This window comes from Mytilus galloprovincialis, chromosome 1, assembly GCF_965363235.1.
Source record: "Mytilus galloprovincialis chromosome 1, xbMytGall1.hap1.1, whole genome shotgun sequence".
Lineage (NCBI taxonomy): Eukaryota > Metazoa > Mollusca > Bivalvia > Mytilida > Mytilidae > Mytilus > Mytilus galloprovincialis.
The window spans coordinates 107,822,425-107,844,400 of NC_134838.1; the positions used below are offsets into that span (position 1 = coordinate 107,822,425).

At 32.0% G+C, this 21,976-nt stretch overlaps 1 protein-coding gene and 1 long non-coding RNA gene across 2 annotated transcripts; both read right to left on the bottom strand.

Moving 5' to 3' along the window:
- Nucleotides 1-409: 409 nt before the first annotated feature.
- Nucleotides 410-9,208, bottom strand: LOC143049796 (uncharacterized). The gene is made up of 7 exons (XM_076223534.1): nt 9,128-9,208; nt 8,073-8,181; nt 6,924-7,060; nt 3,742-5,033; nt 3,206-3,314; nt 1,438-1,580; nt 410-999 (listed from the first exon to the last, which is right to left on the bottom strand). Exons 1-4 carry the CDS (start codon nt 9,165-9,167, stop codon nt 4,543-4,545), a joined length of 777 nt encoding a protein of 258 aa, XP_076079649.1. The 5' UTR covers nt 9,168-9,208; the 3' UTR covers nt 410-999; nt 1,438-1,580; nt 3,206-3,314; nt 3,742-4,542.
- A 5,712-nt stretch (nt 9,209-14,920) lies between these two features.
- LOC143053862 (uncharacterized) lies at nt 14,921-20,818 on the bottom strand. The gene is made up of 4 exons (XR_012971499.1): nt 20,682-20,818; nt 19,687-19,795; nt 17,557-17,711; nt 14,921-15,425 (listed from the first exon to the last, which is right to left on the bottom strand). It is a non-coding gene; the product is annotated as an uncharacterized LOC143053862 (long non-coding RNA).
- Nucleotides 20,819-21,976: the final 1,158 nt, after the last annotated feature.

Genomic DNA, 21,976 nt, shown 5'->3' on the forward strand with positions numbered 1-21,976 from the left:
AGATGTGTATCTCAGTTTGATATCTTTTTAGGAGATGCTATTTAAAATTTGTGTGTTTTTTTATATCAATTGAGGCATATTCATTATGTTACAGTGAAAAAAACTTTCTGGAAACAAAATTACCGCACGATGTCATCTTTTTTGCAGTTGTGATTCCATTTAATTTTAATTTTTTTATCATTTTTCTGAAACGATTTCATGTGTAAAATATGATTCTTTAATACAACTCCCTCTTCCATAATGCAGTGTTGTATGCATTCGTAAGTCAGTTTGTTTTACTGTGATTCAACCGACATTTTGAAAATTTGAGTGGTTGATTCTGACGAAAACAATTACAACGTATCTTACACTACTATGACTCAAATGTTTCTGTTAATCTTGGTTTTGTATAATTTAAAAAAAGAATTGGTTAAAAAATATCAATTCAGTTTTATTATAAAATAATGTTTAGCCTAACGGAATTTGGAGCCATTACTAATTACATGTTTGTGGTTTGAAAGACTGAAGGTACTGCCTCTACTATTGACTTCATCAAACTTGAACGACTGTCAGATATAATTTTACAATTGGCTTTGTCAAGACTTGAAATCTGGACACTGGGTATCGAAGTTTCTAAATCTTCCGATACGATAACAGTCGGTACACTTGTATCATCTAATTGATTATGAATCAAATTAGTATCTTGTTCATGAAGGTTGTTTTCATTGCTCGGTATAATTTCAGTTTCTGGGGTTTGTTCTCGAGAAGATTCACCCGAATTAACACCATGTCGTGCTGACCACCGCAAACTACTGTTCCTAAAAAAAGATCCAAATGAGCTAATTAAGCTCCGTCTGTCTTCTGATCCTGTTCCACTCGTTCGTGTGTTACCCATGGCTGAACGAGGATGTGGATATAAATCACTGTATCTCGGTGGCATTTGAGCCTGATCACTAGAAGCTCCATTTGTTATCGCTGAACTATTGTTTTGCGTGTTGCTTGTCTCTTCCATCCATCCAGCTGTAAGTAAATAGTTTATGTAATAATTAAACAAGTAAGAAAAAAGACATGGTAAAACATTACGAAATATATCCCTCTTTAAAAAATAATATAGCTAACCAATAGAAAACGGCATCAATTAAATATGTACCAGAAGATGCCCGCGAAACAAAGAGTGTGGACACAGTAAGGGACACGGTAAGGATTTGGTTACGGTTAATGCATTAAATTCCATTAAAGAGATGAAAATGAGGTACATAATTTAAAAGACCCTATACATCTGGTTGGACAATAAAAATATGAAATACAGAAAAGTGTGTCAAATTGTGAGTTTAGTAGTTTTTCCCCCTTTTAACTCAAAAACTGCATAAGTACGTAACTAACACTACTCGTCCTTAATCTAGTTTAGAATATAACAAAGTAATTAATCAAACCTTAACACAATTAATTGACACCTACATAATCTTCTCTGTAGCCTAGCATGTCCGATTGTGTTTCTTCTAGAACGTCTTCTTTCAGCACAGCATATAATGGTTACGATAAGCAGTAGTAGTAATGATACAAACACTCCAATCGCTATGGCAATTATCGATCCGGGGTCTCTAAAATATATATATATATATATATATATATATGCATGTGTATACATTATACATCACGTATAAATGGAAACAAAAGACATTTTCGTTCGGATTCATCTTTGTTTTGGCTCGAAAGTTTTAATTAAAAAAAAAATCAAGAGTGCGTTTTACTGATAGATTGAAAGTTTGAAATGGTATTTTATCATATAGAAATGTATATAAAACATTGGTCACAACTTATACATAATTTTACCACTGTTATAAAATTTATTATAAATGGAATATATGGGAATGACATCAATGAAATAGCAACCCTAAGACAAAAACATACAAGTGAGGTATCACTTGTAGGAAATACTTTAGCCAAGCACATTCCAGACCAATGCTATTCTAAATACACTTAAAGTCAGGGATGATATGATTTACAATTAACAACAACAAAATAGTCTATAAGGCCAACTTGCCCATACGAAGGTTTACAAATCTAGTTTTCATATTGCATGATAGTTTAATTGTTAAGACATTGTGTGGGGTATTTTTGTATGATTACTGAATATGTGTAGATTATATTTGCCACTGTACTCTAATCAATTAATCTAAAACGTTAGGTTTGAACACGACTTCAAGTAAGAAGGTTTTCATTATAGCTTCCAATGTTTCTTTATGTGTTACAACCAATTGGGTGTACCATATATATTCAAAGATATAATGGTAAATACAAATTGGTAGATTTCAACAATCAAAGGTGGACAGAGGGCTTTGAGTAATTTGAACTTGTGCTATGAAGCAACATGTTGAAATGTTGAATATAAGCTGTTACACAGTGTATATAGAAAAAGGAAAGAAAGAGAATTAATTCTCAACAAAAAAATATTCTAGTTAATACCCACCACAAGACACAAGCGTCTTCTTCAATTATACTTCTTATTCATCATTCATTAACATGTGTGTATAGAAATACACGCATTTATTCTGAAACCAGTTGTTGACATGATACGGGTTATTTTCTACTCATATATTTTATTATGGTATGATACTAAACCTCTAACGGGAGGAATTGTACTTACTTTTCATATGATGAAGACATGATCTTTCAATAAGTTTAATTGAGGTCTGGAGCTGGCATGTCAACAACTGCTAGTAGTCCTTTAATTTATGCATCGTTGTCATTTTGCTTAAAGTTTCTTTTGTTACCTATTCAGACATCGGACTTGGACTTCTTTTAAACTGAGTTTTACTGTGAGTATTGTAGTGTGTTTCTTTATTCAACATTGGCTAGAGGTACATGTATTGGGGAGGGTTGAGATCACATAAAACATGTTTAACCCCTTCGCATTTTGGCGCCCGTACCAAGTAAGGAGCCTCTGGCCTTTGCTATCTTGTATCTTTTTTAATTTTAGTTCATTTATATGTTGGAGTTTAGTGTGACGTCCATATTCACTGATCTAGTACACATTTTATTTAGCTTAGGACCACCTCCGTGTGCGGGATTTTCTCGCTGCGTTGATGACTCATTGGCGGTCTTCTGCTATTGTCTGCTCTTTGGTCGGGTTGCTGTCTCTTTGAATTATTCCCAATTTCTATTCTCAACTTTGTACATTACATATTCCTTAATATAATGCGTAATTTCATATTGTCAAACTTACACACAGCAAGGGTCTATTCCTGTTCCACAACATGTACCAGGACACAAAGAACTCTCTTCAAAACCTGTCACGTCCGTGTAATAACATACGTCACAATGTGCACTTGAAACTAAAATACGAGATAATCTAAGGATTGGAAATATTTAATCTACAACTCGTTAATAAACGATCATGATGTACAAGAAATATGACTGTTAAATAGTTAATTTTTCATTACATATTTACAGTTATTGTCTTTAAGACGTAATACATTAATATAAAATGATACAAATCAAACACAGAAATCTACACATGAATATATTTTACATTTTGTTATCGAATATGATTTGAGTTTTATTAATACATATTCATTCCGTTATAAAAAAAAATATTTATGAACATAAAATGCTAAAAAAATATATCTAAATATTATTTTTACATGTAACTGATTCAAGAAAATACCAGATATTAAGAGAACCAAATTCAGTATTAAAGTCCACACAAGAGGAAAAATAGAAAAAAAAACATAACCCTTGATATTATGCTCGGAAACCTACCAAAGGTTAGAAATGTCAGATATGTATAAATGTCCACCATTTTCAATGTAATATTTATTATTTAATACGATTATTATATCCTTTTCATATATTAAGAAAATGCCATTTATATGAAGGATGTTCATTTCCTGTTGTCATGAAACACACATTTATTTACTCATCATTATTTTTAATATTCTATAAATATTATTATTTGTTATTATTATAATTTAGAATACTTTTTATAAATGCATGTCTTAATTTATGTCATAATTGAAATTTAATGAATATACAATAAAAATATCTCTCAAAGAAAACGAAAGTAAACGAAATTAACAGATTTTTACATAAATAGACAAATATTTATAAGTTCGAATGCAATATTTGATGACATACATGTATCCTATGACATATCATTTATCGTCCTCCTCGACAGAACGTCCATATTGTTCATACTTTGAACAATTGACTATAGATTATGTTACATGAACTGCATTATGTGAAATAGTTGTAAATTCGTGTCTATAGTTTAAAAAAGTACATATGTAAAATAATACATAGTAACTACCAGAATGCATAATAGCTACTCCGCACATGACATTAGTTATTAAGTAATATGTAGTGCATGGATTTGTTTCGAAAATGCACAGTCAAGCTCTTTTTGTCAAGACATATTTCTTGAGTAAAATTCGCGTAACAATCTTGCGACAGTGAAAGATACATCACATATTGTATTTCAGTATTGAATATTTTCTTTTGAACATTTTACTGGAAGAATATTAAAATCACAAACATGTATAACAAATAAAGCGTCCAAAGTTATTATTTATCACTTTCGAACACGTTAGGTAAAGTTTCCACAATCGATGTCATAAAACTTGAACGTGCAGTATCATTTGAATTTCCTACTGCTAAATTATCTTCTCTGGGTGTGTCATTATTTTCACATTTGCTAGAATTTTCAGAAACAAGAACGGCGGAGCTCTGTTCATGGTCTTCGTTTGTTTTATTATCAATCTCCTGTAACGTTGTAGATGGTGCATTGTTTTGATTTGATTCTGTCGAAGAATTTTCAGTTTGAGTAGCCGATCCAGAATTCCTTCCACGTCTTAAAGGCCTTCGTAGATCACTATTTCTATTGATTGAACTTAAGCTTCGGTTTCCTACTGAATTCTGTCTGGATCTATCTATAGAGTTCTGATCTGATGAACTAGGAACGGGATACAGTTCACTATAACGAGGTGGCACATCAAGTTGCCCATTCTCAGTTGTATTAAATTCATGGAATTGATTGCTGACTGTTTGAATTTGTGCTGTCAAATAAAGGTATAATGGATTATTATATAGTTACAATCTGAAATATCTAGCATACTCTTAAATGACACATGTAGATAATTCCCAAGAAAGAGTTAAACCTCTGTCATAATGACAGTCAAGTTGGTTCATATTTCGGTATTTGACCTGAATCGAACCTGACAAAAAACAATTATAGTGATATATCACGTTTGATTGCAATACAACCAAAGAATCAAAATTATTTCCAATTTATTTCCAATTTAAAGATACTAATAGAGGTTTAATATAACTTTGTGAGACTAAACGCATTTAACATATAATTAAATTGAATAGCCAGATAGGCACACTCTGCTTCGTCCAATCTGTGTTTTTCTTATAGCCGTTTTCATTGAATGTGTAGACAAAGGTAATATCTTTGATTGGCTTACTTCTTAGCTGGACCATTAAGTCATTATTAGGTCAGGTATACTACCCTCCTTCGAAGTAGCCCAGTACAACAGACAGATAGACTTCTTACCTGTCGGACTAGTCTACTCTTAAAAGAGGGTAGTTAGAGGGTAGTTTACCAAACCCAATAATGACTTCACGGTTCAGCAACCAAGCTAACCAAAGATATTACCTTTGCCTATACACTCAATGCAATCAGCTGTAAATGTAATTCTGTTTTGTATCTATCTGATGAGTTAAGTCCTTCTCAAATGATTTTTTATAGTTTGTTCTTATCTTGTACTGTTAACACTACTGTCCCAGGTTAGAGATATGGTTGGTGCCTTCAAACTAGTTTAACCCCGCCATGTTCATTTTGTTCCAGTCTCAACCCAGGAGCCTGTAATTCAGTGGTTGTTGCTTGTTGCTCTTTATCATATCCTTTTTTCGTTTATTGTTTTGTATAGTGTGTTTTTGTTTTGTACATTTGATTGGGGACTTAACGTTTTGAATTTTCCTCGTAGTTCGGTATTTTCATTATTTTAATTTTTGCATCACTGTTCCAGGTTAGAGGGACGGTTTGGTGCCATCTATAACAAGTTTAATCCCGCCTAATTCTGTATTTGACTGTCCCAATTCAGGAGACTGTATTTCAGTGGTTGTCGTTTGTTGCTTGTATCATATGTATTTTGTTCATAAAATCAGGCCGTTAGTTTTTTCGTTTGAATTGTTTTACATTGGGAGGAATGAAAATTTTGTGAGACATCTACGCTGAAATTAGTTGTATAGATATAATTTTATAAACTGATTTAGAATTTAAAGTTGTTTCTTTTATTTTAAATGATATAGAAAGACTATCTCCGTGAGAAGCATTTCTGCAAATAAATGAAGCTAACATACAGAGAATGACGACAATTGTCTTTTTTGAAAACGGTCATTCAGGCTTTATTATGTCCGACTATGCGGTATGGATTTTACTCATTGTTGAAGGTCGCACGTTGATCTTTAGCTGTTAATTTCTGTGTCATTTGGTCTCTTGTGAAGAGCTGGCTTATTGGCAATCATACCATATCTTCTTATTAATAATCTTAACATAGATAAAAAAAAGGGACAAAGGCGTTTGTAGTCTCCGATGACACCCAGCAAACCGACGGAATGTACCACACAAGAAGAAGTTTATTTTTAAAATGCTTCGCCCAATTTTTGATGAAGAGTCGAATTTAAAGCTTTGTTCATTCACTTTTAAATATCAAGTGTAATACATAAATAGTTGTACTGCCTCTGGTGTGCTAGTGCTAACGTTTAATTCCGAAATCGATGAAAAAAGTTTGTTAACTGAAATAGGATGAATAATGGTATTTTTTAAAGATCCCTATCTATATAGTACCAGTTTTAAGACCAGAAATAATTTTGTTCTTTATGTGTTGTTGTTTCTAATAATTATTGGTAAACTTTAAATGGAAGAAAACAATAATACATACGTATTCCTCTCTGGTGTGTTGGTAAGTTCCGTCTTTTGTTCTGATATTTTTGTATACAACATACTGCAATACATACAAATACCAATACTGCACATATGATAGCTCCCGTTGAAACAGCAATCACGGACCCAGAATCACTAAAATTATAGTCCAATCGTGAAATAAATCTCATTAATTCAAGTAAGTTACAGAGTCAGACATTTATGATTTTGGAAATATCGTTCTAATATATTTTATTTGTAGCAATATATATTATTGTTTCATTGCTGAATGAAATAAGCAGGTTTCATTAGTTTTTCGTATAATTTAGATAGAGTTAACAAACGTCATGGTTAAAGCAGTGTTTTGTTAATTCAAAGCACGATGGTTTAGAAATGAAAGACGCACGACAATACCACACAATTGAAACAAGTCGTCGACATCTTAAATGATGATTGTTTATTACCACAAGACACAGATCCTGTTCGAATTTTGGTGAAGTCACTTGTACTGTTCTAAAGTTATGCCATTTATATATGGAAATATTGTTGAATCTTCGTTTCCGTCCTCTAACTTTCTTTAGATTGCCTCAACCAAATGTTATGAAACTTTTACACAATGCTTACTAGTACTATTATAAAACACCGAACAGGTTCGGATTTGGATTGCGTCCCTTTCACAGTTTTCTAGATCTGTTACATATACGCATTCTCCATTTATTTTCCTGATATTTTGTTAACAAAAAGTTTACAAATAGGCAAATAAAGAAAAAACAAATCATTTTATTGGTCTTTGATATTGTAATGGCTGCATATGGACGGCTATTTGGTTTCCATATGATAGCGAATTTTACGTACAATCTAAGTAAAGAAATTCCAAAGCCGGTCACAAAAGGAGTTTAAAGACACGTTGAAGTTTGTGAAGAGGGCTTTGTAGAAAATTATTGTACATAGCTGCATCTTTACCGTGTAAATAAAATAAGTTACTTCGTGTTTTGTTGATATGCACAACTAAATCTCTCTTATTGTCAAGGCATGTTAAAAAATACATTAAAAATAAAACATACATAATGCGATCGGAAGATGACGGTTTATGTTAGTCAAATCACTACTAGTAACCTTGTTTTCAGCGAAATATCATATCTTTAGACATACAATCGTTTTAACTTACACACAACATGGATCTATGCTCGTCCCACAGCATGAACCAGGGCATAGCATGAAATCTCCATATCGTGAACCGTCTTCATAGAAACACCTTTCACCAACAGTGATGCTCACTGAAAAAGACAGTTATGATATGAAACAGAAATATACTTTCTTTCCTTTAATTCCGTTTATTAAGCATTCAATTTGATTAAGTTTTTTTTCTAGCAACAAAGACAAAATAAAATTCAATTGAACTTTATTGTGTTGGTATATAATTTTCTTCGAATATTAGAATATGCGACAATAAAAGTGAGGGTTTCTCTTAATTTATTAAACATAGAAAGAGAAAAAAGCGTTGTCAGCATTTATTGAGAAAACGAATTAATTCAAATTCATTTTCCTATATACATGTACTTGATGTAAGTCAATTTTTACGCCAATGTCAAAATGTATGCCAAAAGTATATATTTAGAGGAAACTTTGTGAATATGAGCTTTATATAGCTGAACCCATTCTATATGTTTTTCATCAGTCGTCCTGTGTTTTTTTGTTATATTTTGTATTGGCTACCTCCCCATACCTGAAATCGAAATGTGAAAGTTTTGTAATCTGAAGGAGATTTGGCCCCAAAGAAACGTTCCGCATACATGTAAATGCTCATATCTTTTTAGTTTATAAACTGTCAAAGATTTGCGTGTACAATTCTTATATACTTAAAAGTGGCGTCATACAAGGTTTCGTTATGGTGTTTTCTTGTAACAAAATATATGGGGCATAACAACAAACATATTATAAGAATTCAAAAACAAATTTTCGTCTCACATCCAGGGTAAAATGATTTAATGTACATTTTATGACGGACAGACAGATTGCACAAAAAGTGGATCCTTAACACCACAGATAATCGACATGTCGAGATATTGGAAGATAACAAGTATTGCTATAAATGCAATTTTCGATCAATTTTTGAACTACATATTGGTTCAAGCGCAATTGTTACATTGTAACGCAAAAACGAAAGTGCAATTTCGACAATTATTTTATGAAAAAGAACCTTAATTTTCACTAAATCCTTACCTCCAAAAAGTAAAAAAATAAACTTCATCAAGTCCACCATTTTAATAATTTGACCTTTTCTACAGTTTTAATAGGATTAGATATATACATCCTTAAGTATCAAAACAATATATAATTCATGATGTCATGAACATGTACATGTAGGAAGCTTTTATCCTTATATGCATTTATTTTATGTATTTTAGCAATTCCGACATCACAAATCTCCATTAATTAATATATATAAATAAATGGAGTTTTTAGAATTCTTCTTAGAGACAACACAAATCAAGACAATACATGGATTGGATATGAAATAGTGAAATCATATGTTTATTTGCTTTTAGCAGCCAGTTTAGTTCAAATTTTGTAAAAAAAAAAAGCGAAGAAACATCGATCGACCTCATTGAATCCGTATTCATGTGACCTTCAAATTAATCCTTTGTAACAAAAATGGTTACGCAAGTGTTAGGTGTGTCCGATCATTAAATGTCAACATTGAAAGTGAAACAAAGGTGGATCATTTTGTTGAATGATTCGATCACAAATAAGCATTCTTATACCAGGGCCGTAACTAGCCCCTTTTAATATTGAGGCAAAATATGTTCGCCGAGCGTAGCGAGGGGAAAAAATTTTGGCGAGGGGTCTGGGGGCCGCTTAAGGCTCCCAGAAGCTCTGAGAAAAATAACGTAAAATCGTGCATTCTGAGCGTTTCCCGGACTCTTTCTTACATAGAAACGGAAATCATTTTAAGCTATTTTTTCGACAATATTCTGGTCTCAAAGCAAAAACATAGATTCATTGTTATTTAAGACTTTAAAGTTTTAGGGAAATTCAAAACATTAAAAGACCGATATGTAGGATAAAGCAAAAATCGTAATTCTCTTAATCATTAATACCGGATCTGTCTGTCTGTTCTTGTCTTGTATTGTGCTGACTTGAGATTTTTTATGACTAGATTTAAATATAGTGACAGACTGACAGTCATTAGTGCAGTAATATACGTTAAATACTAGTACTGCTCAAGTCGACACTAGGGACCATATTGACCTTGTTTTACGGTATTTATGATTCTTTCATTATTGAAGACCCTCCAGCAACTATCAAGATGAAGAACAGGAATAAAAACTTTGACCATTGATCATTTGTATTTTTTTCTATACATTGACATTGTGTGCGATTAGCTTCCGTGCACGTGTACTTCATATTCTTTTATTTTTTGTTAAAGGGTCTGAACACGACTTAAATTATGCAAATGTAACCCTTGAATGTAAAAGGTCATATGGTAATACATTGATGTTTTTTTCAACAAATGATTTGATACCAGTGGTCTTACTTTAATTTAAACCATGTCAGCTATCTAGTCTTATCCACAGGCGCTTGGGTATTTGATACAGTCATTTTTTTTCTATTTTTTTTTGTTGATTAAGATATTCAATTTTCTATATTTATAATACATATCTATCACGTCTGTGCATATCTCACCTACAGAAAATACCTAATTTTGCAATCCATACTAAGAAAAATTGGGTATGGTTTTATATACAAGAAAGGCAGTTTCGTATTCTTTAATATCAAGTTCAATTCTCCATGCAGAAACGACCACTTTTCAGTCTGTTTCCAGTAGCATCGTACATTCTTAAAATATTTTCTCGCATAATGCCTGGACATCGGTGGACATGCAACATTACACAGTGTGACACGTTTACAAGCGAAAATCAACACTCAGACTAATCATTAAGTAGGACAATAAATGAACAAAAGACAAACCCGGGACACAGAAGTACAACCAATAGACCATCAACTCTGAAAACCGCCTAATTAACCAAAAGTAAAATAGAAACATGGATTACGAAAAACATGCAGGGGCGACATCATGCAGAGAGTGAAGAGAACTGGCTTCCTGCAAGACACTTTCAGTGAAAACAATTTGATATGAAGACAATCATATGAAGACAATCTTTTGTTTTAGGTTTTAGGTTTTTTTTTTTTTTTTGAAATTTAAAACATGAGGCATTTTCCTCATTTGCCTCAATGTAGTTACGGCCCTGTATACAGGTTAACACAATGATTAACTTACTTTTTAATCTATTACATGAAATCAAACAAACCTAGAAAAATCCAATTGCATGTGGTCTCTATCTATTTATATTTATGTTTATAAGTTATGTGACCCTCGGCAGTCCTCATATGTCATATCGATTACCATGGTTAAAGTAGATGGCGTCTAGAATTAAATGCACACGAAATGCTGATATATTATCAAACCATATTTCAAGCTCGATATGTAAAAGTTTCTAGTAATATTTCGTATTTTAACAAACTTCCAATGACAAATCATAATTCATTAAAAAGACATAATACCCAATCAAGACACGATATAAGACTACCACTCACAATAATATTCTCCCCGATAAAAAGAATCTAAACAGCCAAGTTGTAATACCAATCTTTGAAATCTACTGATCTCGAAGAATGACTACCTATTTTTTACTTTTATTTTTGTTAATTTGTTTTTTGTTTTGCTTTATAGAAATGTGGCATGAGTGCCAAAAAAGACAATTATTCACCAGAGACCAAAATTGCATAGACGTCAGCAACCACATGTTGTCGTACGGTCTTCAACATTGATCACAACTCATGCTGGTATCCGTAAAACGTTCGAAGGGATGAATTAAACTCTACCATTTGAACGTATTTATGAAATAGCTTTCTTGTACGCAGCGACATTTTATACAGAACAACATGATTTAAAACGCAACCTCTAGAAAATTCACAATTGGAAAGCTGAAATCATCCATTTGTCCTGTAGATTTGTTTGTACCAACCCTTATTTTTATTTTATAGATGTGCTATATCTGTAGTAACCTTTTATCTGTTCATTTTTTTTTGTTTTTTTTTGGGGGGGGGGGTACTCAATGATCTTCAATTTCATATCTTGGCATTGGTCAAGGTCACGTTTTTCTCGGACTGTTGATGACGTCTTTACATTAAATCCATTGGATGTTGGATGTGTACTGCTTGATAGCCCTAGATGGATGATTTTTTTTATTAGTTGTTAGGGACTTTGAACTAGCTTTCAGTAACTGTGAGTACTCTCAGATCAGTAATTAGTTGTTTTTTGTTGTTGGGATATACAAATACCCGGCCACGTAACTGATTTTTATAGTTCGTTCTTATGTCGTACTGTTACACCACTGTCCTAGATTAAGTGGAAGGGTTGGGATCCTGCTAACATGTCTAACCCCACCACATTCTAAATGTATGTGTCTGTCCCAAGTCAGGAGCCTGAATTTCAGTTGTTGTAGTTTGTTGGTATGTTACATATTTGTTTTTCGTTTATTTTTTGTACATAAATAAGGCCGTTAAATTTCTTGTTTGAATTTCGGGGCCTTATATAGCTGACTATGCGGTATGGGCTTCGCTCACTGTTGAAAACCGTTATAGTGACCTATAGTTGTTATTCTTGTGTCCTTTTATCTCTTGTGGAGAGTTGTCTTAATGTCAATCATACCATATCTTTTTTTTTATGCATACGTATGTTGCCTTTTTTAACTTTTTGATTCGAGTGTCACTGGTGTTTTGTAGACGAAACCCGCGTCTGCTGTACAAAGTTAACGGTATCTGGACGTTTCGTCCCCGAGGGTATCACCAGTCCAGTAGTCAGCACTTTGGTATATCAAGTATGTGGTCATTTTTATTAATTTCCTGTTACAAAACTGAATTTTTCGAAAAACTAAGGATTTTCTTATCCCAGGAATAGATTACCTTAGCCGTATTTGGTACAACTTTTTGGAATGTTTGGTCCTCAATGCTCTTCAACTTTGTATTTGTTTGGCTTTACAACTATGTTTATCTGAGCGTCACTGATGAGTCTTATTTAGACGAAACGCGCGTCTGGCGTATTAAATTATAATCCTTGTATCTTTGATCATTTGGTTGATATAAAAAAATCTTTCAGAATCGGCGAATGCTGTTTTCATCTAACTTTTTTTTACTTTTTCTTCCATCACAGTTTTTTCGCTTCGTACAAGCTCAGTGCGATTGCCGAATTTTTAATAAGGGGTGTCATCCATGCGGAAAAAGTTATCGGCGAATTAAAGCACTGAAAGATAATCATTCAAACGCAATACTTTTTGATAAGTGACTTCCGTTTAGAATTTTCCTTGGAGTTCTGTATTTTTGTTATTTTACTTTTAATCTGATGACTTTGATAGAAAAGAGGATTTTCTTTTAAAAGAACGTCTATGTACACATGTATTTAGTGTACAAATTAGCGATACAGTCCTATAAACATGTTCACATCTTTTTTTCTTTTTAATTAGAAGTTTCATGACTTTAAAACAAATTGAAATGGTCCTTTACAGAGTTTGACCATTAACTGTTGTCTTCTTCTTATGGTATCTCGCTATCTCTAAGATTTTTGATGATTACTAACTGCTGCGCATGCGTAGGATAATAATAAATAAATATTTACAAAAGAATAGTGCCAAAAATAAACAAATACTAATATGACATGTGGTTTAAACTATTTACATAACTACTAAATTAAAAGTTAACTGTTTTATATTGTAGAGAGCAGTAGGTGTCAACTGTTCTCTAAAAATATTTAGAGTGGGGAAAGTATACTTTGGAGGAAGTAAATTCCCTAAGGCTTGTGTAATAGTAAACGGAAAAATGAATATTTGTCTTTAAATATAAGTAGGTGTCTGTAAGTTTGTGGATGAATTTGTCGGGTTCTATTGTATGTTGGTATACGTAATTCTGATGGTCTACGTTGTTGTAAGGTAGGCCAATTTAGTACTAGTGTATACTTATTGACTGGGTATGAGTGGAATAGTACGTTTATTGTCCCGAGGTGCAACTATTGCCCTGAGGCGTGGTTCTGTCTTGTCTATATACAATCTATATCGATTGAAAACCCCGTTTTTTATTAGCTATAAACAATAAGTCAAATTTGGATTGCTTATTGTACAAATGCATGAATGTGCGACGTTGTTATTTAAAGAATGACTGTAATATTTTTTCTGTCTATGAAGAAATAACATAAAAAATGTGGTGCACACTGAATAACGGCCGCGTGTTATTTTAAAGTGTGCACCACATTTTTTTATGTTATTTAGAAAAGACAGAAAAAATATTACAGATATTTCTTATAATTTAATTCTAAAATCCATTCTAAACCAGTGTAAACGATGACAAAACGTTGATGACGTCACGGTCACATGACAAAATTATGTCTATGAGTTGATAAACATAACAACGTCATCCAATCAGAAGACGCGTTACATACACAATTCAATTATTAGTAATTGTGTAAGTCTTTAAGTGATAGACAGACAGTATTTTAGTCAGCAACCAATTGCATACTATTAACAATAATAATGATGGAAATACCCCTAAGGGACTTCTCGTTTTGAATTTTCCTCGGAGTTCAGTATTTTTATAAATTGACTTTTTTCATACATTTTGACAAGCTGACTTATTGTAATTCTAACATAAATATCTATAAAAGAGAACGATTATGAAGTTTGGTACGATTCACATTTTTACATCACATATACGTTTCGAGAACTTTAAATAACTTAAATGAGCCTTTTCTCTTCATACGGATTCTATGTTGTATTATTATAAGCTGTGTTATGCTCTTTAAAATCGTTTATTTATGATATCGAACGTAATAGAAGATCGTTGGATATCAGTATCATTACTATTGTAAACATTTTTTGTAAAAATGATATTTCGATTCTGTTTTGTATGACGATAGATACCAAGTCATGTCAACAGCTCATTTTGACATTAAAGAGAGATGAGTTAACGAATGGTAAACATGATTATTTCCATACTGTATTAACATTTTACATTTCTGTAGGATTAAATAAAGAAGGAAGTGATGCAGTAATTGAGGACATTAAACTCGATCGATCTGGATGATAGTTTGTATGTGTCGTGCTATGTCTCCTCGTTTGATTGAAAGAGTTATCAGATGCCAAAAGTTTATTGTCTGATACTTTATCATTAGATTCGATAAATTTCTGAGTTGATTTAATAGACAGATTTTTTTCGAAGGAGGCAGGGTCTGTTACTTGTCCACGTCTAAAAGAATTTCTTATATTGCTGCTCCGAAATAATGATCCATAAAGGGATGAACTTCTCGTTGAGTCATTTCTCCTTAGACTAGCCTTATCAGCTGACGTGCTAGTTGACAACTCTGACTGAGGATAGATGTCGCTATAACGAGGTGGCAATTCAAGCTTTGTGTTCTGTTTCCCACTGAATACAACAATATGGTACTCTTTACTTGCCTGTCGCAGTTCCACTGTCAATTGAAAAAGATAAAAACAAAATTAGAATATATATGAATTTGTTCACTGTAGTTGTAAAACGACAGGAGTCACGCATGAAGCAAGATTTTCTTACAATTTGGAGCACATGAGGCCTCAACAATTATTGTTTGATGCTTTTCATGTAGTTCTTACTGTAGGTTTGATTGTTTTACTTTAAAAATTGTTGAATACCTGTGTTGTTAATACGGTTGACTCTCTTGTCTATTCTTTGTCAAAAATAATGTTTCATTACCAATAGTTTGCTATTGTCTTGTGGTTAGACACAAATCGATTAATAATCAAATAAAAAAAAAAAAAACCATTATACAAAACACAACATAGAAACCCTAAGACTGGGAGATATATACTTTATATGCAGACGCTGCTGGAATGCTGCTACATGTACATAGAAATGGGAGGTTTATTTTGGGAAGCTGAAACCAATCATTTGGCATAAAGTATTGTTCGAAACCGACCCTCATTGTTAATCTCTAGATACAAGTCCATATATGAGATAGAATTTTACTGTATTTTTTATTTTACGTTCAATGGAATAAATATGTTCAACATAGACCCCAAAAACTTGGAATTATTTTGTGAGAAGATATCATCCACATATATAGGGTAAAGTAAAGTAAAATGACAATACTAGCTGTTTTTCGTTCTTCCTAAGAACCTCCTGTATTTAGTAAGCCTCGTATCAATGAAGGATCATGTCGATAAGACGAGGAACACAATTGATTCCTATAAGAATGCTGATTGTTGAAAAACAAGCCCTTCAAACGTAACAAATATGTCAGTCAAAAAATCAAGCATCTCGATAACGTCTAGATAATGATGTATTCTTGTCTTTCGTATTGCTAATGTGCTTTGTCTAAGTGCTTTTTTGTTTTTCTTTGATGACATATTTGCTTGTTTCGTAGATTTTAACACACTTTTGACTTCTGTGCTCCTATTTTTGACGTTTTTTTTTTACAGTGGATGACCGTAAGGGCATTCCAGTGTTATGTTGCCATGGACATTTCGCGTGACTTGCGTTTTTGACTAATTACCGAACGTATAATTACGCGGATATTATCAAGTGCAAGAAAGCATTCATTATCGTATGTAATATATTAAATTCATTATTAAATATTCATGAAAACATTTTTTATGAACATAGATAAATGATATGAAAATGTTTTGGCGTGAGAAATATATCAATAACAAATGATCAGATGAAAACATACTGATAGTTTGTGTTAAGGCATGCGGGAAGTATCTCAAGTACTTGAGAAATTTGAATGCCTACTCAAATCCAATCTATTAGGAAAACGAATTATTAGTTTCTACTTAGTCATTTTTTTTTATGAAACTTTACCTTAAGACTTCTCTCTTTTGAACAACTCATGACGTAGTGAAGAAGCACCATGAACACATCAAAGTTTGATTTCGTTTCATATTTATACGTTACCATTTAGTGACTTATGAAGGCCTTGTACCGCGGTGTAGTAACCCAAAGAAATACCTTCCCAGAAGTCTATGTTTAGTTAGTGGCATTAAGATCATTTATTACATTGACCATGAACAGGTTTCAAATGAGTTTTACCACGGTACACTGTTTCAACTGCGTTATGCTAAGTTTACTGTTAACGTATAAAGCCATCTTTTGCTCTATTTCAAACATGATTGTCAGTGAAATCTTAAATATTTGAACCATGTTTATTCTTCAACGACAGTTTTCAAAAGGTATGGTACTTATACTAAAAAATATGTAGTTGAATGAAAAATATATGTTCTTGAAAATTAACATCTTGATTAAATGTATTTACAACACTGCATTATAATTTAAAGATGTTTCCTATTTGGTCAGAAATTTAACACACACCATTGTTGTGTTTTTTTGTTGTTGTCTTTGTTTTGTTTTTCAATTCGTATTTTTGTAATGATATATTCATAGATAAATGAATTAACTTTATATTCTAGTATTATTATGCTGTAGCTTATGAAGTGGTATTTCATTCGTTTAAGTTTTTTGACATTGTGGGATAGATTAAAATACGATTTTATTTAGTAACTAAACCTCATAGTAGTGCATATATACTAATATATATTACACTATTTGTTTTAACTATGCATACTCACATAATTGTTGTTCCTGGTTTTCTTGAGGTAAGAGTAGAGGTCTTGCGTATGCTTTTGTATGTGCTCTATAAACACAACAAACGATCAAACATACCAACAACAATGCTACAGACACTATAGCTCCTACGACATATGGGAGTCTGGTGTAAGATTCTCTGAAAACACAAATATCGTAAGATTAGAACTATCCATATTTTGTATGTTATCGTGTAAAGAATTGACAAAAAATGTTATTTTTATATGGAAGATATTTTTTTTTTATTTATCCTGTTTAATTCGTTTTTGGTATATTTTTATATAATGAATGAACTTTTTTATTGTATTTGTTAGAAATTTACCTATTTCTATTTTTGTGTGTTTGCTTCCTTTTTCGAGAGAGAAGAGTGTATTATATGGCATTCCACATTATCATATGAACCTTCTCATTTAAGTTTTGTGTGATGCACTACGTCCTCTACCTTAAGAGTTATACTTTTGAGAAATATGTCTTCGGATAATAAGAAATAGGTTACCGAGAATAAAAGTGGTTTTGGTGATTTTCATTTTTGAAACAAAATACACAAACGTAAAATGTCATTGAGGATGAAATTGAAAGAATTCATAAATTGTCAAGATATTTGAAATTTAAATAGATCAGGATTTTTTTCAAGATTATAATTCATAACCGCAATTGACTGACCTTGCCAAGGTAATTTTGGCATATTAGTCAGAATAATAATTGACTAGTTGTCTGTAAGAGTGAGGCGAACAATACAAAAGAGACATTCAAACTAAAAAGTCGAAAATAAACAGACAACGACATTGCTAAGAAAGAAAATGTCAAACAACAGTACACAATGTAGAAAACTACACAAACACCACTAAAAACTAAGGGAGATCTTAGATCGACCAGAAGGCTAAGCAAATCCTGCTCTACATGTGGCATCCGCCGTATAGCTGATGTTAGTTTAAACCCGATACTAAGTCTTATTCGGTAAGTCACATTCGGGGATAAGTGGACAGGATTTTTGTTATGATAATGGAAACATATATACGCTATAATCAGAGAAACGGATTTTTAATAACGGTCACCCAACTCGTGATGGCTTCCGTAAAATTTAAGAAGAGATAAGTTCAACTTCCCCACTCGGAACTCTTGGTTTAAAAACTTCCTTGTTAATATTAAACCACAAAAATATCAATCTGTAACTTTATGTTACTTTTGTTTATTATATTATGACACAACCGTTTATTATAAAGCAGGGGTGGTGTTCTCGAAGCTATCTTAGGACTAGGACATGTCCTAAGACCAACTTATGACAAGTCTTTGTCCTAAGTCGTGTTCTCGAAGCTCTCTTAACTTAAGATATATCGCATTTTTCTTCCTAACTTTAGGACACCTAATTAGGTGTCTTAGGATCATCATATCTTCATCCTCAATTTGTGCATGCATTTTGCTAAAAAAAAAAATCCGTGACGATGAACATTTAATGAAGGTCATCGATTATTATTGATATATAAAGAAATTGTGCATGTTTTTAAACTTTGAACTTCGTGTTTCACGATATGATGACAGTTACGATTTTCAAATTCTCATTCTGAAACACATTGCATCCAGTTTAAATTACAAACCTTTTTGATATTATTTTATAATCGCATTTGAAATGATGCATTTAGAATCTAATTAAATACATGTTATTATAAAATTTCGTAAACAATTTTATTAATTGGTTTCGTCTTTAATAAATGTTTTATCAAAAATTTACTTCAACTATTTAAAATTTCGTACTTATGATATGTTTAGGACGTCCTAACATAGGATGCGTCTGAGATAGCTTCGAGACACAACTTAAGAGTGTCCTAGGACGATCGTAAGTCTATCCTAAAATTGGTCTTAGGCATGACTTAGGACGAATCTTAGAATACTTTCGAGAACACCACCCCAGGTTTATTCCACAATTTGGGAACCATTGAAAGGAAATTCGTGTTAAGTATATAGGAGAGAATTTAAAGAAAAAAATACTGTAATTTCGAATGCATTTTTGTCTACTTATTTCTGAACCAAAAATGGTCCCACTCAACATTCATCCTTCATATTCAATTCAATTCAGGCTAATAATTTCATTTATATTATCTAAATCATAGACTTACACACAGCATGGATTTTTGCCTGTTCCACAACAAGTTGCTGGACACCCAATGATTTGTCCGTAATGTGATCCGTCGTCATAGTAACAAACATCACCAACAATAACACCAACTGTAATATTTCAGTTAAATTGCATTATAAGAAAGAACATTAAACATATTGTGTTTAATGGTACACATTATTTTAGAATAAAAATTTCAAATTAAATTCGATTAGTTTCAAGATTAACAGTTACATGAATAAGAAAAGTTCAAATGATAAAGTTTACAGATATGGTAGTTGTTATTTAATAGTTCGGGTTTTTTGTTGACCTTCGGTGTTCTGATATTTCGTTGTTTTCCTTTAATGGTTGATGTGTTTCCCTCGGTTTCAGTTTGTTACCTGGATTTGTTTTCTCTCAATCGATTTATGAATTTTTAACAACGGTATACTACTGTTGCCTTCATTAACAAACAAAAAAGACGTATACAAATAAAAATATCGACATAGGTCTCTGCAGTTAAACACGGACGACCTAAATGTAAAGCTCAAAATGTCTGTCTGCCTGTGAAGGTCTTACCACCTTATAAAACTACAAAAAGGCAATTTATTGCATTACTCTTTCAAACTATCTAAATATCATGAGCATAGACTATAATTTTCAATTCTAATGTATTTTAGCTGTATTTGGCAAAACTTTTAGGAAGTTTGGTCCTTAATGCTCTTCAACTTCGTACTTTATTTGGCTTTTTTTTCTCACTTTTTTGGATTCGAGCGTCACTGATGAGTCTTTTGTGGACGAAACGCGCGTCTGGCGTATACAAAATTAGTCCTGATATCTATGATGAGTTTATTTAAATAGGTTTCAACGAACTTGTTCTTGAGTTTTAGCTGAAACATATATTTTTCTCCCTTTTGATTGCATTTAAATTTCAATATACATATGAATAAAATAATAGTGCAATTCTACGTCACCATTTATGTACATGATCGTTCTAAACTGCAATTTGAGACATACCTGATGAAAGAAAAATAATGCATTTACATATTTCCAACATTATTTTGTTTACAAAGCAATTGAGGTATACCCGTGTATTAATTATAATATTAATAGGATTATTTCCTACATCCTTTTTATATTTAAGTATGTAAAACAAAAACATTACGTATATCACGATTAACTTTATTTGACTCACTACTTTCTTTCTGCTAGACAAGGATACACCAGACAATACATAAGTGGAAAAGGAAAAATAAAAAGTAAACAAAACATTATCATGAGTATTTCACAAGTATACATGTATATGTATCTATTATTAATTTCCCGTGAGAATATTAGTGTGAATTTCGCAAAGAGGACAATTATAAATACATCTATGAATGATGATGTGGTTGTTTTTTTTAAACATCAAACTGCAGACATCACTGTATTTGCTCTTTATACCCTTTTATATCTGAAACAAGAAATAAAAATTATAATCACAACATTAACCACCATACACTCATTATAAAAAAAAACTGATCAAGGATACATACTTATAAAGTACTCTTATATGATAGTACATATAAAATACATATATACATACAGTAGAACATATAAAATACACACACACATACAATAGAACATATAAAATACATATATACATACAGTAGAACATATAAAAAGTAAAATCACAAAAATACTGAACTCAGAGGAAAATCAATTCGGAAAGTCCATAATCACATGGCAAAATCAAATAACAAAACGCATCAAAAACGAATGGACAAGAACTGTCATATTCCTGACTTGGTACAGGCATTTTCAAATGTAGAAAATGGTGGATTGAACCTGGTTTTATAGCTAGCTAAACCTCTCACTTGTATGACAGTCGCAAATTCTATTATACTGTCACCGATGCGTGAACAAAACAAACAGACATAATAAGTAAAAATGTCAAAAATAGGGGTACAGCAGTCAACATTGTGTTATCATCTTAATCACTATAAAAACAACAAATGTAACGAAAAAGCACAAAAAGGCATACATCAAATTAACATCCTCAGTTTGATTATATTATACGATTATATTTGTCTATGTAAAATGCACCCATCAAGGAAGGAGGGTATGGGTACTTGTGTAAAATTGCGCGTTTGAAATTCGCACAGGTAGACATGAAATAATTTTGTCGTTCAAAGTATGACGGGATGCAGAAATACAGTCACGCAAAATAGATATAACAAACACTGACTTAACAGTTAAAGTAATAATAATAAATAAAGTAATAGTGTGGTTCAAAGTATGACGTGATACATAAGTACAGAGTCACGTAAAAT

What these genes read in the sequence shown, in the direction of transcription:
- LOC143049796 (XM_076223534.1), bottom strand. Translation starts at nt 9,167, where the DNA reads ATGGTGGACTTGATGAAGTTTATTTTTTTACTTTTTGGAG. An exon ending in TATTTTTTTACTTTTTGGAG is followed by an intron (nt 8,182 to 9,127) that starts GTAAGGATTTAG and finishes TGTCTTTTTCAG; the next exon opens with TGAGCATCACTGTTGGTGAA. An exon ending in AACACACCAGAGAGGAATAC is followed by an intron (nt 5,034 to 6,923) that starts GTATGTATTATT and finishes TTTATTTGACAG; the next exon opens with CACAAATTCAAACAGTCAGC.